Raw genomic sequence first — 19940 nt, 5'->3', positions numbered from 1 at the left:
TGTGCATAACTGAACAAGCAGCACCTTTAACAACTTCACCTCCTTGTTGGGGATCTGAACGATTGATAGTATAGCCAGCTTGTCAATTCACCAATATCTGTAGACCATAACCTAACACTGCTGTATGAACAAACATATTATTGGTCATACGTAAAACTAAACTTTTGTGATGAGCAACTTTGTGGGCAGTTTCAGCTTGAAATATCCGTGTAGTCGCTGAATAAATCCACCAGTTTCCCTTTTTTAAATTCAATAACTGATATAAAGCAAGATCTCTACAGGAGGCACTAGTTTTATTTAGATGAACTTGTGGCTAATTCTAAATGTTTAGTCTTTGAAGCAATGGTCCGTATGTGCCTTACTATTATATCAAATCTCTCTCTGAACCAGAACCGCTGCCAAATCGACGACACTTTGTCTCAATAAATCACAGCAGAAGCATGTCCATATGATCTTTAATGTCAATATATACAGAACTTGAAAGAAAAAAATAGAATTTTAAAAATCAAATGAAATAAATACAATATCATACAATTTCCACAATGTCTTTTTGAAGAGAGATCAATGGAAATATTTTTCTTTAACTCGGCCTCTGGTTCGACGGGGTGCGTCCCGTCCCCCCCAGAGAAATCCCTCCACCTCCACCATATGCTCTTCATCTCTATCATCACACATTTATTCATAGTTATATATAGATATCTATATAGACACTCGTATTTTTTTCAAAAGTCTCTGTTATAATTATAACATCATATAACCTTCAAATTCTTGGTATTTTCATCTATCCATCAGCAGCTTATGTAACCTTTATTGATACCTCGGTTGTATCACAAACATGAGTCAAATGGAGAGTTTGAAAGGGAAATGAAACACAAGTTCAGTTCAAACATGCATTTATGTTCCCAAAAGTGCTGGTAATTGATTTTGATCCTGAGGGACTTTTTTAAATCTGCCACAAGCAGAAACCTTTTCATGTTTTTTGTTGTTTTTAGTCTCATAGAGGAAACAAGTCTTAATATGTACCTCAGTCAATATCATCTTGCCACCACCCTCATCGCAACACATTACTTCATTTTGAAGAAAACAAGTTCAAGAGCGGAAAAGCTAACATGGGAATTGGGGGTGGGGGGGTGGGAGGGGGAGAGGAATGACAGAGTGATGATGAAGAGCAGTTGGGGGAGGGGGTGGGGGCACAGTTTGACGAAGCAGCTTTGAATCAGCCAATCACAGTGAAGGAGAACGTCAGCTGGTGTGTTTCTTCCCGACATGAGGAAGAATGAATGAAAGGCGAGGAGGGTAAGTGCATATGAGAGCTGTGGAAATAAATACAGGTCTGTCTCCCCAGCAGTAACAGATATGTGAGTGTCCTCTATGCCTCTTTGGCCAACTTCAATGCAGGGTTGTTGTTGTTTTTGTGTGAGTGCTGATGCTCGATGGGTCAAATAAATAGCTTTTTAAAAACAGACGTTAGGTTTGGACTGGCCAAGGCTCTGAGTGCTTGCATGCTCCCATGTGTTGGCATATTCGCGTTGGCGAGGAGGAGGAGGAGGCTAAAACCGGAGGATGGGCGCCGTGTGTCTACATGTCTGTTGAGGTGAGTTTCTTCATGCTGCGTCTCTGGGCTAAACTGGAAGCCGCCACCGGCTCCAGCACCGGCTGACTCGTCTTCTGACTCAGCGCTGAATATGTTGCTGCCATGGCTCCCTGCGAGGAAAGACAGAAACTATGAAAAGAAAAGCACAAAGTCCAGACTTTTCCATGCCACCCGTGTTGTTCTGTCTTTTTTGCCCATTTTAGATGCTTAATGATAAAAAAAAGGCTTTAATTGTGAAGAAAAATAAATAAATCAGAAGCAAATAAGAAAGAAGGACCAGAATAAAAAGAGACTATGGAAATAAGCATGGAGAAAAAAAAGTACTTAAGGATAAAGAACACAACTTTAAGATTTCATGTCAATAATAAGTATTTGGCTGTATTCTATAAATATATATAAATAAATAAGACTTTACGTGATCAACCAAGACAAAAACACAAAACTAAAGTAGAAGGAAAACAATACAGGGTGTGACGTTCATTACTCGTCGGCCCACTTTACTCTGACACCATAACAGTCGGGACAAGGAGCGCATTAATCAGAGAAACAGCCAACAGGACCATAGTTATCGCTGGATGAGCTGTAGACATCCAGCGCACAGGTTGGACAATCCGCTGCCAGGACAACCATTTGTCAAACAACAAATCTGACCTTTTTGTAAAGGCGTTGAAAGAAAGCCAAAAGAAGTCCCATTAGCAGTTTGCAACAAATCACGCAGGGGACACAGGGTAGGTCCTGTGCTTAGATAACATTTCAATCAACACTTTTAACCTACATGGAAAATGCCATGTTTGGTAAAAATGCTTTTCAGATTTTTTTTTTATTCTAACCACGTATCACATTTGAGGACTACTTTGCTGTTGGTCATGTAAAAATGGTTAGGAGCCACGACTGTGGCTCAGCGGGCCGAGCGGTCGTATTTAATTCACATGAACTAGTTCTTATAGAAGCTCAATACTGGGATGTGGTAATTTAATCTGAAACCACTGACGCAGTCAAACAGCTTGAACCCGTGTCTGAAAAGGCTCGGTCAGCCAATCAGCTGGGGCGCTCCAACCCAACTCACTTTGACGAGATGTGGGGCATCGTGGCGCGTGAGCTGGAAGTGTGGTAGCGTATCTCTACACGTGATCCAGGAATGCTTCAGAACCTGCTCGGCCGTGTATCGCTGGTGAGGGTCTACGTGGAGCATGTGGGACAGCAGGTCCTGCAACAAACAACGAGCTCTGTCAGCACGAGGAACAACACAACCTGTTCCAGCAGCGCTGCCAAATTTACAAAATGGGTGTTTTTTCCACCTCCCCCAACAGAGAACAGCGTTCCTCATTTAGATACATTAGAGGAGCAGGCTGTTCTTGCTTTAAAAGCCATCTCCCTATATTTAAAATAAATACAGAACAAAATATTCAAATACGGTGTAAAGAGTGGATTAGGGGTAGACGGAAGGGAAATGCATTTGAGAAGGTGAGGTGCCAGTGAACTGAGAAGTGCCTGTCGGTGTACCTTTGAGGAGTCTGACACCGTATCCCAGTTTCCACCCGTCAAAGCAAACTTTCCCGATCCTATCCGCAGAAGAATCTCCTCTGGTGTGTCTTTTGGCCCGTTAGCGAACGGTGTGTACCTGAAAACCAGGATTGAAGTCATTTTCCACCAGTTATTCAAAACCAGAAAGTCAAATAAATTTATTTCACACAGACTTGTGTATTTCAAGCTTTGCTGAACTAAGGCTTTTTATATATTTGATTATTACAAAAGGTCAAATACAAACATTTTATGACCTAAAAGCCACGGGGAAAACGTCTGTTATGACGTCCAGCAGACTCATTAATATCCTCTAAAGGGAGGCTGACAAAACGCCATTGCTAAAGAAGCTAGCTCTTCACAGGGTGCTATGTTCTGCACATTCACGGAAAGTTGAGTGGAAGAAACAAGCATGATAGAAAAAGCTGTAAAACAAAGAAAAAGACCGCCTGAAGCGGGTTATGAAGCGCAGCCCATTCAATTGTTCAGAGGACATTAACAAGGTGGAGTCAGCGGCTAAAGATCCGCCAGACACCGGCGTGTCCAAGACACGAGCTAAAACTGCTGTTAAGGTGTCCTGAATCCCAGACAACACCTCACACATTCACCTGGGCTGCACTGCTGCTCACTAGTCCAAAGTCCTCTTTTTATAAATGATGGTAAGTTTTGTAATTCTTTTGGAAAATAAGGTCTTAGGGTATGAAGGAAGAGCAAAAAGCCACAGAATCCAAGCTGGTGGAGGTCCAGTGAAAAGTTTCCATGGTCAGTGATGATTTGGGGAGTCATAACATTTACTGCTGTTGGTTCAAAATGTTTTCATCAAGTCCAAAGTTGGTCTACCAGGAAATTTCAGAGCACTTGATGCTTTCCTCTGCTGACAAGCTTTATGGAGACGCTGATTTTAAACTTGGTGCCTGCCTTATCGATCACGATATGACCAGCAGACCGGCCGGAGCTAAACCCGAAAGGCTGATTCCCATCATGCCACGCTGCAGTGCTTCGTGCAAATGAAGCCCAGGACAAGTACCGATTGCACATACTGTACAGCACATAGGCACTCTTTTCAGAAGGCCAACAATTTGATGTGATATTAAAAAAAAATCCTCTTTTTAATCATGTCTCTTATGCGAGACTGGATCTTTCATAGAAAGCGAATTCTGGGAGCATCAACTATATTAGCCGTAAACAATACTCAAAATGAACAATCAACGGCATAAAACTGTTATTATTTTGATTGTTTTGCCATATAAGCAGCGACCGTAACCTGCGTAAAGTTGATGAATCAGGAAAAGGTTGAACAGACAAACCCGACCGTTGTGCCGACCGCACAACGATCTAACAACTGAAGCAGCCTTTGCAGAGCAAGAGGAGGTGAGAAGTGGAGGCTGATGACTCAACTTCAGCTTCTTTCCTTCTGCGTGTAGAAAAACAGCAGCGCAACCAAGAAAAACAACGCAAGCATTTGACGATTCTGCTTAAATGATCCGTTACAAGATTTTTTTTCCCCCACGTCTAGGTTGTTCATTCTTGTTGACACCTTTTTTAGTATTTTATTCTGGTGATTTTCTAATGTTTTTATTGGTTCTCCGTTCAGCGCCTTAATTAGTGCTAAACATTTTTTTTTTTTGGTTTGTTTGGCAATAACTTTGCTGTTCATTGCGCGCCACTCCTCCTCACACACTTACCCTGCCAGCATGGTGTATAGTAAAACTCCAAGACTCCATATATCACAGGCGGCATCGTAGCCTTGCCGCATTAGTACCTTTCCGGAGACAGAGAACAACGCGTTAACAACCTGAGATCTCAACACTTTTTAACGCTGTGCTGCTGTCGCCGTTTTTCTAACTTGCGCGAGTTCCAGCCTCACCTCTGGTGCCACAAAGTTGGCCGTGTAACAAGGGGTTAACAGCAGCCCGTTTCCTCCTCGGAGCTGCTTCGCAAACCCGAAATCACAGATCCTGATGGAATCGGGATTTCCAGAGTCGTCCATGTAGAGGATGTTGCTCGGCTTCAGGTCTCGATGTACCACCTGCGGGAAGCAGGAGGGAAACCTCAGATGAGTCGAAACACCCCCTCAGCTTATGTGTATGTGTGAGCAGCAGCGTCGCCTCACCCCTTGGCAGTGGAGGTAGTCGACAGTCTTTGTGATGGTGTAGAGCACGGCGCTGGCCTCTCTTTCAGAGAAAAACTTCTGCCTGAGGATGCGGTCCAGCAGCTCCCCGCCCTTCATCAGCTCCGTTACCAGGTACACATACCTGCCCTCGTCGTACACCTGCAACATCCGCACACCCGTCAGTCGATAGGCTGTTCTTAGCTGTTAAAACTCTCAGAAAGTTCACAGATAAATGTGACCAACGTCTTTCAGGGTGATGATGTTCGGGTGTTGTCCGTATCGCATCAGGATTTCGATCTCTTCAGACGGGTCCCTCTTGCTTTTATCGATAATCTGTGGGAAACACGCACAGACAAAGGCTGAAACCTTTTCTGCAACTGAGCAGCACTAAAGTGTTCCTGGAAACTAAATCTACACTGCCCTCTACTGGTGGTCCTGTTTGCACAACCATTTAATAATTACTGCAAAAAGGTTCAAACAGAGGTTCAAAAACGGTGCTAATGCCATGAATCCACTGCCAAGGTGCAGCAGCTGTGCTCTCAAATAGAAATGAATCAAGTTACTTTATGCAAATGCCTGAAATTTTTAAGTAATGTTTTTCTATCATAGCCAACTGATAACTTAAAGACTTTGACTAAAAACATGAACGCAGTTACCTTCACAGCGTAATCTGCTCCAGAGACCCTGTGAACACAGCGTTTACAGATGGAGTAAGAACCAACTCCGATGTCTTCTTGCAGCTCGTACAGATCAGAGAACTTGGTTGAGCCTCCATGCACCTGCAACGGGCAGCAGTCAGTAGACGGCAGTGAGTTTCACATCCTTCAGCCGTCACAACAACATGAGACAAGACTTGTCTGGAAACAAGCCAGCAGTGTTCATTCGTTACCTTTGAGTGAAACAAAAAATAAGCCAAACTGATTTTCATTATTAAATTCCAATAAATCAAAAGTTAATGCATTGTGTTTCGCCCACTTTACAATGTTCAACTACAGCCTTTTTTTGCTGCTTGTCAAGACATTGAAGCAATCAACTGGTTTCCCTTATATAGGACATTTTTTGACCAATCTGTAAAATATGATTGAATTTGACTTTGGAAAGTGCCTTGAGATGACATGTTTCATCAATTGGCGCTATATAAATAAAATTGAATTAACGTGTGTGAAGGTATGATGGAGAGTTTATACAGAGCTAAGGTAAAAAGCATGTTCACCTGAACTATGGGGAGAATGCTGAGCAGCGGGGAGCTCTTGTTCTCGTCCATCGGAGCTGGAGCAACAAAACTGAAGCCTTTGAAGAGCTGGTGGGCATTCGCACTGGGTGGGATGCCTGGGGAGTCTGAGCATACAAACGAGTTGTCACACAGACAGACAGACAGCGCATACAGTTACAGACAGGACTCCGGTGCTGTTTCCATGACTGCAGGAGCTGCTGCTCGTTATAATCAGGGCATATGTGTGAGATCGTGTGTGTGTGTGCGTGTGTGTGCGTCTACCTTTAGGCGTTTTTGCAGTGAACTCGGGGTCAAAGCAGAAAGTGTCATCTGGTTTACCGGCTGCGGGCTTGAACGGGGGCTGAAGTTCTCTCCTGAACAGTTTCTGGCAAAAAAAGAAGCAGGAGAACACACACACACACACACAGGAAGCAGAAGTCAGAAATCAAACCCTAACACATGCTGGATGGAGAGTGTGAACATGCGTTCAAGAGAAGTCAAGCGCTCTCGCAGATTAACCCCCTGCAATCCCCTCTACAGCTAGGTCCAGCCAATAGCATCCAGCTGGCTCTTAAACACTCACACAGGGCTATTAGTGCGCACACAGTGAGAACTGGACAGCTGCCCAGACTCCCACACACACACACACACACACACAAACCTAGTTGCTGTGGCCAGGACTGATGGCCACCAGTCATGAAGCCAAACGATTGGAAGGTGTGAAGCCTCAGCAGAAGCTGCGGAGCTGCATGTGTGCTCGTATATGTGGGATCGTGAGAAATGAGAGAGAAACTCGTGTGTGTGTGTGTGTGTGTGTGTGTGTGTTGTGCTCACATTCCAGTCGATGGTGGAGAAGAAAGCGTGTCGTTTGATCTCCTCCACTCCGTCAGGCCCAGCCCCTAAAAGACACAAATCATTTTGGTTCAGTTAACCTGCAGCGTTTGATTTCATGGTTGTCAGAAGATCAGCCCCCCCCCCCCCCCCTCCGCTGTGGCTGTCTGCATGCTGTTTGCCTGGATGCTAAGGAGTTACCCAACGGCTTCCTTACCCAGTCTATTAGCGGGGTTACGTTTAAACAGCATTCGCAGCAAACTCTGGGCTTCCAAACTTAGGAACTGTGGCATTCCCAACTTAGCTCTGAGTGGGAAGAGAAACACGGAGCAACAAGTGAACGTGGGCAAGGAGAGAGGCTCAGAGGGTTCGCTACCTACGGAGTCCGACTTGTGTAACAGCATGTGCTGAGGCATGACACACGCGAGGACTCACTTGAGGATCATGTTCATGGTCTCGTTCCGGTCTTTGCCTTGGAAAGGCAACGTCCCCGTTAGCATCTCAAACTGCGAAACACCCAAAGAAAGACAAAACCTGAATCAGATAAAACACGTGCGCTTGTAAAGACCCTTAAACCATTTTACTTTTTGTCACATTAAGACTGGAAACTTTGTGTTTTCGGGAGATTTTATGCGACTGGGCAACAACAAGCAACGCAAAAATATGAATCAGAAGCAAAAGGATATATTTTTTATTTGTTGCATATGTAGACTGACAGTTTTGGAGAAAAGCATCCCCACAGCGTGATGCTTCCACTACCATGATTCACAGTGGGGTTAGTTTTTTCCTACACATTGCATTGAGCTCTGTGGCTTAACGTGACAAAAAGTGAAAAGGTTCCAGAGGGATCTAACATTTTTGCAGGCCATAAAGTGACTAAAAACACAAAGTCATGTACCATAAGAACTCCCAGTGACCACCAGTCTGCACTCTGCGTGTGTCCTCTTCTGTTGACCACCTCAGGGGCCATATACTCCACCGTACCACAAAAGGAATACGCCTTTTTATCAGCATCTACTGACTCTTTACTCAAGCCAAAGTCTGCATAAGATAAATAAAATGAGGGGGAAAAAAATTACCAGGATGTTTTACAAAGAGGACGACACCTGCACAGGTTAATGTTTTGACAGAGACACTGTTGATGTAGTGCCTGTAAAAGCAGGAAGTGCCAAACTAAACATACAGACCATAAATAACTCTTAAAAAAAAAAACACTATTACAAATATGGATTTCATTAAAATACTTCAGTTATAAATAAAATAACACATTTGACGAATCTTTTACCTAAAATCTAAAACAGCCCTTTTAAATCACAACGTTTCTTTAAATCAAAGGCGTACCTGTTAACTTTATATGTCCAGCTTCATCTAGTAAGATGCTGAAAGACAAGTTGGAAGACGCTTAAGCTTCAAACATCAACGTTTTTCAGAGATCTTCACAAATTACTTTCTATGCCTTTTCCTTTTGTGTAAAATACTTATCAGACCTAAAACCTGACTGATTCAAGTACCACATTTCAACTCGCATTAAAATAAACAAAAAAGTTCTGCTTAAAGTGCCAGTGAGGCGCTAATCTACACTCATCACGCATGAATATCATTAATTTGGGCATTTTTTTGGCAGACATTTAAACCGGGTTTTCTAAACTGGAATAATTATACAACAAACAACTTAGGTGATAGTTAAAAACCAGAGCAGATTTATTTATTGCAAAAATTCCTCTAATCCAGAGTAAAATATACATAAATCTTTAGAAAAGTTGGAAGGGAACCCACAGACTTCAGTAATGAACAAGTCAAGCTAGCACAACTCAGGCTCATTTAAATTTCCTGAGTTTCTGGCAGATTCAGTCAATCCATTTTCAACAAATTTGGCTTTAACCTTTCCAAAGCTGGTTTCCAAGTGTGTGTGGGAATCCTGTCTCAGATGAAAGGAAAATGATTGCATTGATCAGGAGTCAGGGAACACCAAAGCAAATATTATAAACGACGTAGGAACACCAGTTTCAGCGTCAACATTTTAACATTAAATTGGACTGAGAGGTGGCCGTCTCCAAAATCTGCACCTTCAGGCTTAACTACAAAGTGCATCTGCCCACAGGGACCAGACAAATAAATGATTGAGAAAAGCTGTTTGATAGGACAAGATGATCCTGTTTGACTGCAGTAACAAGACATTTGCCTGGAGTGTAAAATGTACCATCAGTACATTTTACAGCTGTTTTGCTAACAGCCGTAAAGCTGCATTGCAAAGAGTGGGTGGAATAACGGAAACCCCTCCGACGTCTTCAATTTCCACTCAAATCAACACCTAGGCTGTTTGAAAAGTGCAGCAACTTGATGCTCCACAGAAACAAGAAACGTCACAAACACTTTCAAACCTCACACATGCTACAGAATATTCTGCAAAGTCAGATCCATGACAGGAAACAAAGCCAATTAAAACTGAACTCAGGCGTTATTAACACAACTACTAAGATATCACCGTGCTCAGAATTACATAAACGGACATTATCTCGTATCTATTTTATGACTTAATGTGGGATTAGGAGAATCCATATGAAATTCAAAGCTTTGCATTCCTTAATTGTTGTTTCAAAAATAAAAAAGTTATGAGACATGTCATCATTCTAGCCTGAGAAAAAAACCAAAACTGTTCAAACATCTTTAAAAGCCCTAATTTATGATGAGTGCATTCAAACTTCTCACTGGCACTGTGTATTTAGGACAGCCATCCGGTGTTTGGATGAACAAATGGTGATAAAACAACACAGATAAGTCAATCAGCTTAAAAAAAACACCAATCAGAGTAAATATCTACTCTAAAATAAAGTGTATTCTAGACTAAAACATATGAAACACTTTTAAGTAAAGTTATCAGTGACCTGAAGCATAGAAGCAAAACTAATTAGTAGCTTGTGTAGTTCAGTTGTGGCGTACGTGTAAAGGTTAAGGCTAAAAAGGTCAGAAATCGTCAATACTTCTCTGGCTTGAGATCTCTGTAAACTATGCCCAGGTTGTGCAGATGGTCGAGGGCCAGAGCCAGCTCTGCAAGGTAGAATTTCACATCTTCCTCTGTAAACATAACCTAATAAGAACTGGACAAATTTACTCTCTGAACTCCAAGGAGAAATTCAGCAGCAAGGTGAAAACAGACACACACAAGCAAATGTAATATTAATCTCAATTGTCACAGAACAGATAATACTGTCACAGAAATCTACTTGTCAAACAGGTTAGCAATCTGTTGACTTGACAGCGCGGCCGCTTGGTTTGTAAGACATGCTTTCAGGACGAGGTCTGTCTAGAGAGCAGAGGCGCATTGTTTTGAGTGCTGAAAAAGCTTTTTTTTTTTCCTTTTTTTTTAAAAAAAAGAGCCGAGCTGGCAAGTAACAGGCATTTGATAATGTAAAAGTAAATCAACGTGCCCAGAATAGAGCTTGTTTCTAAGTCAAAATTTCAAAAAGTACAAGCAGTCAGAAAAACATGCAGGGACAAATGACTTGGCAGCACAGGGTCTCAAATAAAAACAATATACGCAGTACAATAGCTACAATAATTTGTAACATTCTGACTGATTTGGGTTTAAAAATGAGCCCTGATGCAACTGCTGGAGTGATTATCCCCAAACACGACTTAGAAATAAGAATATATATAGATTTTTTTCCTTGGACAGGAACAACTTAAAAAAAAAAAAAAAACATATGTATGTACGTTTGAATCATTAAAAAATTAGAGCAGGGTGAAAATATATATATACATTTATAAATTAGCTTACCTCTTTGGATAAGCGAGTGAATACATCCCCTCCCCTGAGAAAGTCCAGTATTAAATACAATTTCCCTTCTGTCTGAAAGGCTGCAGGGGGTGAGAACACAAATTAGTTATCCCCTGAAGTGCTGAATAAATGTGTTACAACCTCTAAAACATTTATATAGTATAATCCCTCAGAATCATACTGAGGAACTAAAAGTCAAGGGAAAAGAAAGATTCAGCGACTGTCAATACAGTGGTGGGAAAAACAAACCCCTGCTGCTTTAATTGACGTCAAGTAGAAAAGTAGCAGCCAGGTGCTGCAGATCAAATGCATTTATTTAACTGCTTTCATCCTAACTGAAAGCCGAGCAGAAAAGAAACCAGCAATCATCTGGGAAAAGCAATTCTTGTTGCCAAACAATCTGGGAGGGGCTCTAAGCGTTTCCAAACAAGCTGAAGTCCACCGTTCTGCAGCGGAAGTGGAAAACCTTTAAGACAGTCGGCAATCTCTCATGGACTTTCGCAGTAAATTCGTCCAAAGGTCCGATAATGCAGCGCTCAGAGAAACTGCACGAGGTGCCGATGGCTACAAGTAAAACTCTGCAGGTCTCAGCTGGCGTGTTAAATCCTAAAGTTCCTGACAGCACAGTTTAAAAAAGGACTCAATCATAATGGCCCCAAAGGTTTCCCAGGAGAAAGCCTCTTTGGTCCAAAACAAGCAAACAATAAGACAGGATGACATCGGTTTGCAAAGATGAACCGTAATGAGCCGCAAGGCCCCAGGATCAGTGGCGTCTCTGGCATGATAAGTTAACTGGGGCACAAAAGCTCAACACCTATTAGCAACTAACTTTAGTGTGATGCATACAACCTGACTTTGATCATTAAACAGATAAGTTAGCATAAACCAACACACTAGAAATGATAATTTATATAAAATAAATGTAATTTAATTCTTATACACAATGTTACAAATAAAGGCTCACCCATAATGTTCATTTATTGAAGAGAAAAGATTCACAACAATCCTTCAATGAGCCAGCAAGGACAACCAACACTAGATTAATATTTGCTTTTAGTTTACATTTTCCTATGTTTTACTTTGATTAAATTGTCCTACATTTTATGCCAACAGTTTTTTTTTTTTACTTGCTTTTATTCTGTTCTCCTCCCCCCCAATGTTTTAATCATGTAAAGCACTTTGCATTGTCCTTGTATTGAAATGCGCTGTACAGATACATTTGCCTTGCCTAGATGGTCGCACACTATCCGGCAGAACATAAACGTAACGTGTGCAGTTCCAGTATTTGATTGGACGATCAGAGCTTGGGGCCGTAGGATTTGTACCCCACAAATGTCTAGAGCATATTGGGCATGCGTACTGCGATTTCAGATGTCCACTATTTAAACAAACACTGGTGGGTCGCCCCCAATTTCAAAGAGCCTCAACAGGATTTAGCCTACTGAGAATGTCAGTATTCTGACAGATTTAAATTCCATTAGCAATAAAATTCTGTGTCTATATATTTGTATCTATATACCTGTCTTTTTTACAATATTACTCTACAAAGAACGATCAAGTCCCACTGATTATTGCGAACATACAGCTCCACAGCGACATCTGGTGGGTGTTGGCCCCACTGGCCCCAAATGCCTGAGACGCCACAGCTCAGGATCAATCCCCTTTAAACAGAGAAGGAAAGAGTAGAGCTGCCGGGTCACATTTGGAGCAAAGCAAATGGAGCATGTGGACACAAACATCAACCCAACTGTCAACTGTGGTGGTGGAAGGGGGGTGATTTCAGCTTGTTTTGCTGTACCAGGACAGGGCATCCTGCAGCCATCAGATCAAAGATCCTACAACAAATATCCAACACCCCCCCCTTAAAATATCTTTAGTTGTCAACATCATGCGAGCTGATCCAATGAGATCAATGGCATTCACCCAAGCAATGAGAACAAAATCTGGCTGAGCCTACTGACGCCATCATCGTTCCTGCTGTCTGACTAAATGCACACATTGCTTCACACACAAGCAGACATATGGTGCGCCATGTTTTCAACGTATTTGCATCATATTTCTAGGGATAGGTGATCCCTGAAGGACCATCAACAGGAGGTGCTCTCTTGGTATCCAGGGGGAGGGGAGCTGCCGTTCTGCTTATGGCTAGCTTTACCATAAGCCGTTGCTCAATATGCGTCTGTACTCATTTTCCTGGGAAACGTCATCGATGGCGGCCCAACTGCTGCTCCAGTCCCAAGCATCAAAACGAGCACGCTTAGAGCCCCTAGATGTGTTTTTGCTCCGCCCATTTTACTGAGGATGCGTCCTTCTGCGGACTTGGACCAGCAAGGTATCCCAAAATGCATTGCAGCACCAGCAGAGTTAAATGGAAAACGGTGAGAGCATTCATTTATTGCTCTTATACCAATATTAAAGTTTCCCAAACAGTAGTCTTGGGATGATTTTAGGTAAGAAAGTAGACCTCAAAGCTTCGTCAGTCAATTCATCAACAATCGGGGTTTCTGCAGGTATCACCAACTCAAACCCAAGACTTTTTAAGACCATTAAGGATACATTTTAAGACCTATATCTTAACATAGAGAAGTGTCCAAACGAATTGAATTCATAAAGATACATTTACTTTAGTAACTTTTTTGTGAAAAAATTACTTTATCGAGTAGTTTCATTGCAAAGTAATCTTTCCTTTTACATGAATGAGATTATTAGGATGTATCACTACTCTCCAGTAAAATGTATGGAAACTCTGCCCACCACGAGTAACTTCCCTGAATTAAAACATAGACTTATTTAATCAGAGAGTCTTCCTGGCTAAAGTGAGACTTCCTGGTTATACACAAGCTTTGTTGTTTTAATGCCATTTGCTATATATTGAGCCTCCTGTGCCATTTGGCCCTGGCTCAAATAAATATACTCTAAGCAGCAGATATTAATAGAAGGACTCAGCACTGTTCTGATTAATATATATATAACCTACTGTAGGCATTGTGTTCACAAATTATATGTAGAAAAAAATGGATTTGGAAACATTTCTGTTTACCCTGCTCTCCAGTGCGAAGAGCAGGGATTTGTCATAGAAGAGGATTTTTTTTCCCCAAAAGGTCCCCCTGAGGAGCAGGTAAGACAGTCTTGCACATGCAGTTATTCAAAAAAGGACTTAGGGAAACTTCCGGAGAACTCGCTGACCATAGCTTTAATTGTCAAATTACTTTCGATTTTCTTTGTACAAAATAAGTGCACAATTCTCCAAGATTGTCTTTTCATGTAAACCTTGTTTAGTTGATTGTGAACTCTTTATAATTTTCCAATGTTCATGGTTTTATGCAGGCAGCTCTGCAGAAGGAGAGACCACAGCTCCAGGTTTAGATGCACTTTCCCCAAAAGCTCTCCGTGATCCTCTTCACCATCCTGCCATCGTCTATTCCACTGTCTAATCTTTTACAATTTAAAATTACATTATTTCCTTTTGAAAAGAGTCAAGGCATAAATTCCCAGTACTTCCTCTGACACTTTTTTTTTCTTACAAAGAATCTTGTCTGCTGTGCTGTAAATGTCTGATAAGTTTAAACTTGTTTTACTTATTGTCATCAAGTAAAGGTGCATAGCCACATTGATTTTTTAAATGTATTCATCAGTAGCTCACTCTGGTTGCATACATAAATTTTATGAAAGATTACCAAACCTGCTGGCGTATTAGTTGTTATTTTGGCATTTTACACTTTATTTTTGCTCAGTTTGTTAGTAAATAAAGCCTTTCGTGTTTATTTACCATTTTAACAGACATACGTACTGTGTATGTGCAGCAGGGGTTAAAACAAGGAAGCAGCTAATGGCTATTAGCATCTCCCAGTAAAACAACGCCGAATGTTTCAAGATCCAGTGGAAAGAAACGCAAAAAAAATGTATGATTCCTGGAGGGAAGAGACTGGAATGTCGCTGGGAATACAGTATGAACGTTGGTGTTCACTTCTAAACACAGAACCATTGTTAAAAAAAAAAATGTTCCCCAGTCAGACAAATACAAAATGTTGATCTGCGCTACATGCTAAGCTAGCATTAGCAGCCCTTTGAGCTGCATCACAGTGTGCAACGCTCTGCTCTTATTACTGCTAAAGGTAGAGCTACAATTTAGTGAATATTCATGATTAATACGTTTTTAGGGTGAACCCAGTTTTTCCCACGACAGAATTGACAAACCTCGCTTCAGTGAGTGCGTACTTGTCTCTTACCATAGTGCAATTTCACTATGAAGGGATGATTAACTTCCACTAAAATGTCTCTTTCCATCTTAGTGCGAACTCTGTCCCTGACTGGAGAGATGACAGAAAAAAGAATTAGAAACCCGTGAATTGAACGTTTGTGCTGAGGCATACTTCAAACAGAACTACATTACCTTTCAAAGATGCTTTTTTTAGTACTTTCATTGCATATAACTGTCCAGCATCTGGACCCACGATCTTCCTGACAAGAAATACCTGAGTGAAAGAGAAAATACTTAGAGGGACTCAAATGTAGGGTCTGATGGAAACAGCAGAATCACACTCTGATGACTTCCCTTACCTTGCCAAAAGAGCCCTGACCGAGGACTTTAAGCAGTTCGAACTGAGACGGATCGGCTTTCTCACAGCCCTCTTTCACATGATGGGTGATGGGAATCTCTTTATACGTCCCGTCTTCCTGCACAGACAATATCGGGATGAGGCAAACGACGAGCGGTCGGACGTACGCCATGAATGCAAAGACCATTACTTACACAGTGTGAGAAAGACTCTCCCTCCTCCATGGGCTCGTCCATGAGCTGATGTCCATTGACCTGCGGCCAAGATCAGCAAAATTCATCAACCGTCAACGGTAAAGGACTTCGCAGAGCTTGTTCATCCTTGTTTTTTTCGTCGAGCAAAAATATGACTGCAGCTGCTGCACGCCCACTTGCATGATGGAGGATTCAACAGATGAAATCGATGAGTCACATGCGATACGGCTGCACTTTAACTCTTCAAAACTGAGGCTGTTTTCAAACAGTATGGAGTCCATGCTTTAATCTCGTCCAGCTGTCTGGTTCTCATCCTGCCCCCATAAAGCCCCTTAGTATTAGCATTCTAGCTTAATCCCCGGCCAGTGCAAAAACAACACCTCTGACCAGCTAGTCAGCTTTCAGCCTCCAGTTAATGCAGCTCCTGGTTATAATGATGAAAAGATGCATTTTTATAACAGAAAAAAAAAAAAACTATTACAATCTGCTTTGGTCTACTCAGATTTCCATGTGAGTCGGTTTTCTGCTCATTTCTTTTACTGAAACAAGGTATTTTTCTTGAAAAACACAGAATAAATGTGACAACTCAGCAGTTAGCGGCTGGAGGAACATAAAACAATAAAAAAACATCTCCAGAATAATATCATCAACGTTTCACCTCCGTGCTGAAGCTCAGCCTGATTTGTGTATTCAGTCCGGTCTGTTTGTGTGCGCTGAATTCCACTAAGGCTCTGAAGAGGGGGAATGAGTCATAGCGCTACGCAAGCCCACTCAGTGGGTGGAGCCACCGACGTGCTCTCGTGTGCATCCACAGAACAGAGGCCAGCAAAACCACGTTTCGGTATCTCACGGCCACCGAACAACACCAACAATACAAACATCCAGATTATTAAAGGTTAACACTTCTGAGCCCGACAAGGCACTGAGCAGACTTCAAAGGGGGAGGAAAAAAAGAAAAAACACAACAACCTTTGTGAACCAGTCAGGATATAAACATCTATGCCTGGCCAAAGCCAGGGCAACGCTTGTGTCATAATTCACACATGCATATTCACTCCCACCTTTGCTGTGGCTCATCGCAGCTTGCAAGCGATCGCAGCCTACACTCGCAGCACACCGAGGCGAGCCTTTTTCAGTCCTTCTCAACGCGTCTCTGGGATCGTCACAAATAATGTCATCCTCAAGCCGTTAAATAAATCAAACAACCTATCCGCTGAAACCGACAGGAAGTGGACTAAAATACATCAACATTCGACGTTTAAAACGCAAAGCTGATCCTTCGTATCTGTGAATCGTTGCAGCGTGCAATAATCAGTGAATGACATGCCATTCGTGGAAATTTAAACTTTTAGCAAAGGGCAGCAGCACGCCGATGACGATGGCACAGGTAGAGATGCACCGACCAACAGGGTGCGCGTCGGAGTCTAACAAATTTGCCAAGACCGTCTCCGACAGGCCAAATAGAGAAAAACTGAATCGTGTTAAATGCAGCAACCAACGGCACATACTTTTGCAAACTTTTTGGGTTAAATAAAATAAAATCTAACAAATCTGTTTAAAGTCTTTGATGCATAAATGGGAGTGACCTTGAAAAACGTCATTTTCTGTTTTAACACAAAAAAGTCCTACAGGACCCATTTTCCTGTGTCATTGTCAAACTTAGATTAGCTGCATTCCAAAATCCACAATATTTGGATTTGTAAAACTGGACTGGTTTATCCTACACTAAATCAGTTAATGAGGCTTTTATTTTGCATGTAAAAAAAAAAAAAAAAAAAAAAAAAAAAAATGTCAAGCCTTTGTTTTCTAAATGCACTGATCTGACTCATTACTGGTTATTTTTTTTTTATGTATGACCTACCAGTTCATTCTAAAATCTGACAGATAAGAGAAAAAGAGCACCATAGCTTCCTTTTAGTAGCTTTGAATCTCTAAAAAGAAATACAAAAAGTACAGGATCATTGCCATTTAAGCATCAAAGTGTGTTTTAAACCTTTATGTAAATTGTATAATGTGAAAGAAGTGCATATAGTACAAAGTTTTGGTTCATAAGTCAAAAACAGTGGGAACGGTTAGCTGAGATGAATTATTAGTATTTGATCTGGGGATTAAAGAAAAGTTGACTGATTTTGATCTCAGGCTGCCCAATGCATCTCTTGAAAAAAGGCAAGCCATGTGAGCTTTAAAATACTAAAAATAAAAAAAAATTGTAATTTACAGCATTAAAAGCCACTGACTCGAGAACCGTGACAAGCAGAGGGTTATGGTTGAAGAAAGAATAGACAGATTGCTTTAAACCTTTGACAGTCAGAAAGATTACATTGTTTTAAAAGTATTTTGTTTTTCCTCATTAAATCACGAGTCACCAGTGATACAGAGAAAATGTTTTCAATTGAATCACCTTCAACTACAGTTTATAGCCACATTTCATGATTACAGAGAACCAAGTGAGGTGAAAAGTGACTTATTTGCTCATTTTCAAGTTCAGGTTAAATTAAGCCTAAATTCTAAAGTTCTCAACATAAATATTTATACTGCTTTAAAATTTAGGCTTAATTTAAAATTGCAATCTTGGTAAAAAAACAAACAAAAAACAAAACAAAAAAAAAACAAAGGCTAAACAAAATCAGCAATCTAGTTAAGACTGCTAGTTTATGCGTTGTTTTTAAGTTTAAAAACAAAAATAAAAATTAACTGCTTTCACAACTGTGCACAGACTTGTTTTAAAGCCCCCGCAAAATGTCGCGCCCCGACTTTAAAATGCAGAAATTCCCTAAAACCGTTTCACACATTTACATCAAATGGGAGTTATTTGAAAACGTACTATTAAAGTCCTGTTGACAAGGCAACGCTAAAGTTGTTTAGCAGCCAGACCAAATGGAGGACAGAACCGCTAAACTTACACAGCAACGATTAATTAATAACTTATTTTATAAAAACGACACACTTAATTAGCCCGGAAGTTACTTGCGGCACAGCACTTGTTCTGAACTTGATACTAAGTTTCAAGGCGACAAGAAATTAGCCAACAAGCTAACATATGCTAATGCTCAAGGCGCTAAGCTAGCTATGAAGTAAACTCCTCCAGAGCTGCTTAAAGCGCCGCAAATGGCGAAAAGAAGCTCTTGTTTCAATGGATAAAACGCGGAATTGCATCGTAAATTTAGAAATGAGCCGCGGAAGCCCGTGCGGGACTGCCGTGAAACCAACATGCAGCGCCTGTGCAACTAGAATAAATATAACCAGCTGTTAGCCTGAGCTAACGTGTTAGCATGCATGACAGGGCGCTGCTAATCGTGACGCCAGTCCCAGCATAAACACGGGCTAACTTAACGGGACGTCACGGCGCCCAAGACAATGCCGACAAGATTGCCATGCCAGGCACGTACGTGTCCACTCACCTCGCTGCTAACGCTGTTTACCTCCATCTTGTGCCAGGCTTCCTCCCTCTAAAGTCTAAGGCATCGTAGTCAACCTAGAGCCCCTCTCCACGCTGCATGTCTTCCCCTCTCTGTGGAAATCCGGGCGGCTCGCTCTGCTTTCTGGACGCTCGGGTGGCCGCGAGGTGCGCGTGGCTGCGGGCCGCTATCCGGGACGGGACGCGAGTTCGATGCAGGGGGAGGGGGGAGAGGTGTTAGTGTTGCCGACAAGGATCATAAGCTCGCGGAGAGCACCGCTACCCTGCCATGGAGATGCGAATATGGCGGCTTCTGTGGTACCTGACCGTCGGTGAATGAGAGTGTATTGACGTATTGTATGACGCAGCTCAGTTAAGGATTTCCCCCCCGTCCAAAGCAGGGAGCAGCGCAGATCTCCAGCCGGAGAGGAGGGGGAGGCGTGGATGCGCTGCTGCGGGGATTTGCGCGGTGTGTGTCACACACGCTGCGAATGACACGCACACATCCGGTGGAAGGATGGACGCTCGGCTGGCAACGCGCCGCCGTGACACGCGAGGAGTTTCACCGATTCCTGACGCAGATTTGGACAGGCGACCCGAGCCGCGCGAGTTGCTTGTTTCGAGGCAACGGCAACATAAGCTCGCCCATCCCTAATTCAAGTGGGAAGTAAGAGGCTTAAAGGCTCATCCACTTTCTCTTCAGCTCTCCCACCCACACAAGCAGTTAGCGTGGTGAGACG

At 42.1% G+C, this 19940-nt stretch overlaps 1 protein-coding gene across 1 annotated transcript; it reads right to left on the bottom strand.

The window, feature by feature from the left end:
• Positions 1-438: 438 nt before the first annotated feature.
• Positions 439-19930, bottom strand: LOC118556346 (ribosomal protein S6 kinase alpha-6). Its single transcript, XM_036133373.1, has 22 exons — positions 19205-19930; positions 15804-15863; positions 15611-15727; positions 15444-15525; positions 15280-15360; positions 11051-11130; positions 10254-10360; positions 8614-8651; positions 8171-8313; positions 7708-7778; positions 7490-7578; positions 7276-7340; positions 6724-6826; positions 6442-6566; positions 5885-6007; positions 5472-5561; positions 5229-5387; positions 4983-5144; positions 4801-4877; positions 3098-3215; positions 2661-2801; positions 439-1704 (listed from the first exon to the last, which is right to left on the bottom strand). Exons 1-22 carry the CDS (start codon positions 19229-19231, stop codon positions 1579-1581), a joined length of 2184 nt encoding a protein of 727 aa, XP_035989266.1. The 5' UTR covers positions 19232-19930; the 3' UTR covers positions 439-1578.
• Positions 19931-19940: the final 10 nt, after the last annotated feature.

This window comes from Fundulus heteroclitus, unplaced genomic scaffold, assembly GCF_011125445.2.
Source record: "Fundulus heteroclitus isolate FHET01 unplaced genomic scaffold, MU-UCD_Fhet_4.1 scaffold_613, whole genome shotgun sequence".
Taxonomy (NCBI): Eukaryota; Metazoa; Chordata; class Actinopteri; order Cyprinodontiformes; family Fundulidae; genus Fundulus; species Fundulus heteroclitus.
The sequence above is the reverse complement of the archived record's forward strand: the minus strand, read 5'-3'. Positions and strand labels throughout refer to the sequence as shown.

Coding starts and splice junctions, on each gene's coding strand:
- LOC118556346 (XM_036133373.1), bottom strand. CDS start 19,231: ATGGAGGTAAACAGCGTTAGCAGCGAG. Junction 11,131..15,279: donor CATAGTGAAATTGCACTATG/GTAAGAGACAAG, acceptor CACCCCCTGCAG/CCTTTCAGACAGAAGGGAAA. Junction 7,779..8,170: donor GGTCACTGGGAGTTCTTATG/GTACATGACTTT, acceptor GGTGTTTCGCAG/TTTGAGATGCTAACGGGGAC.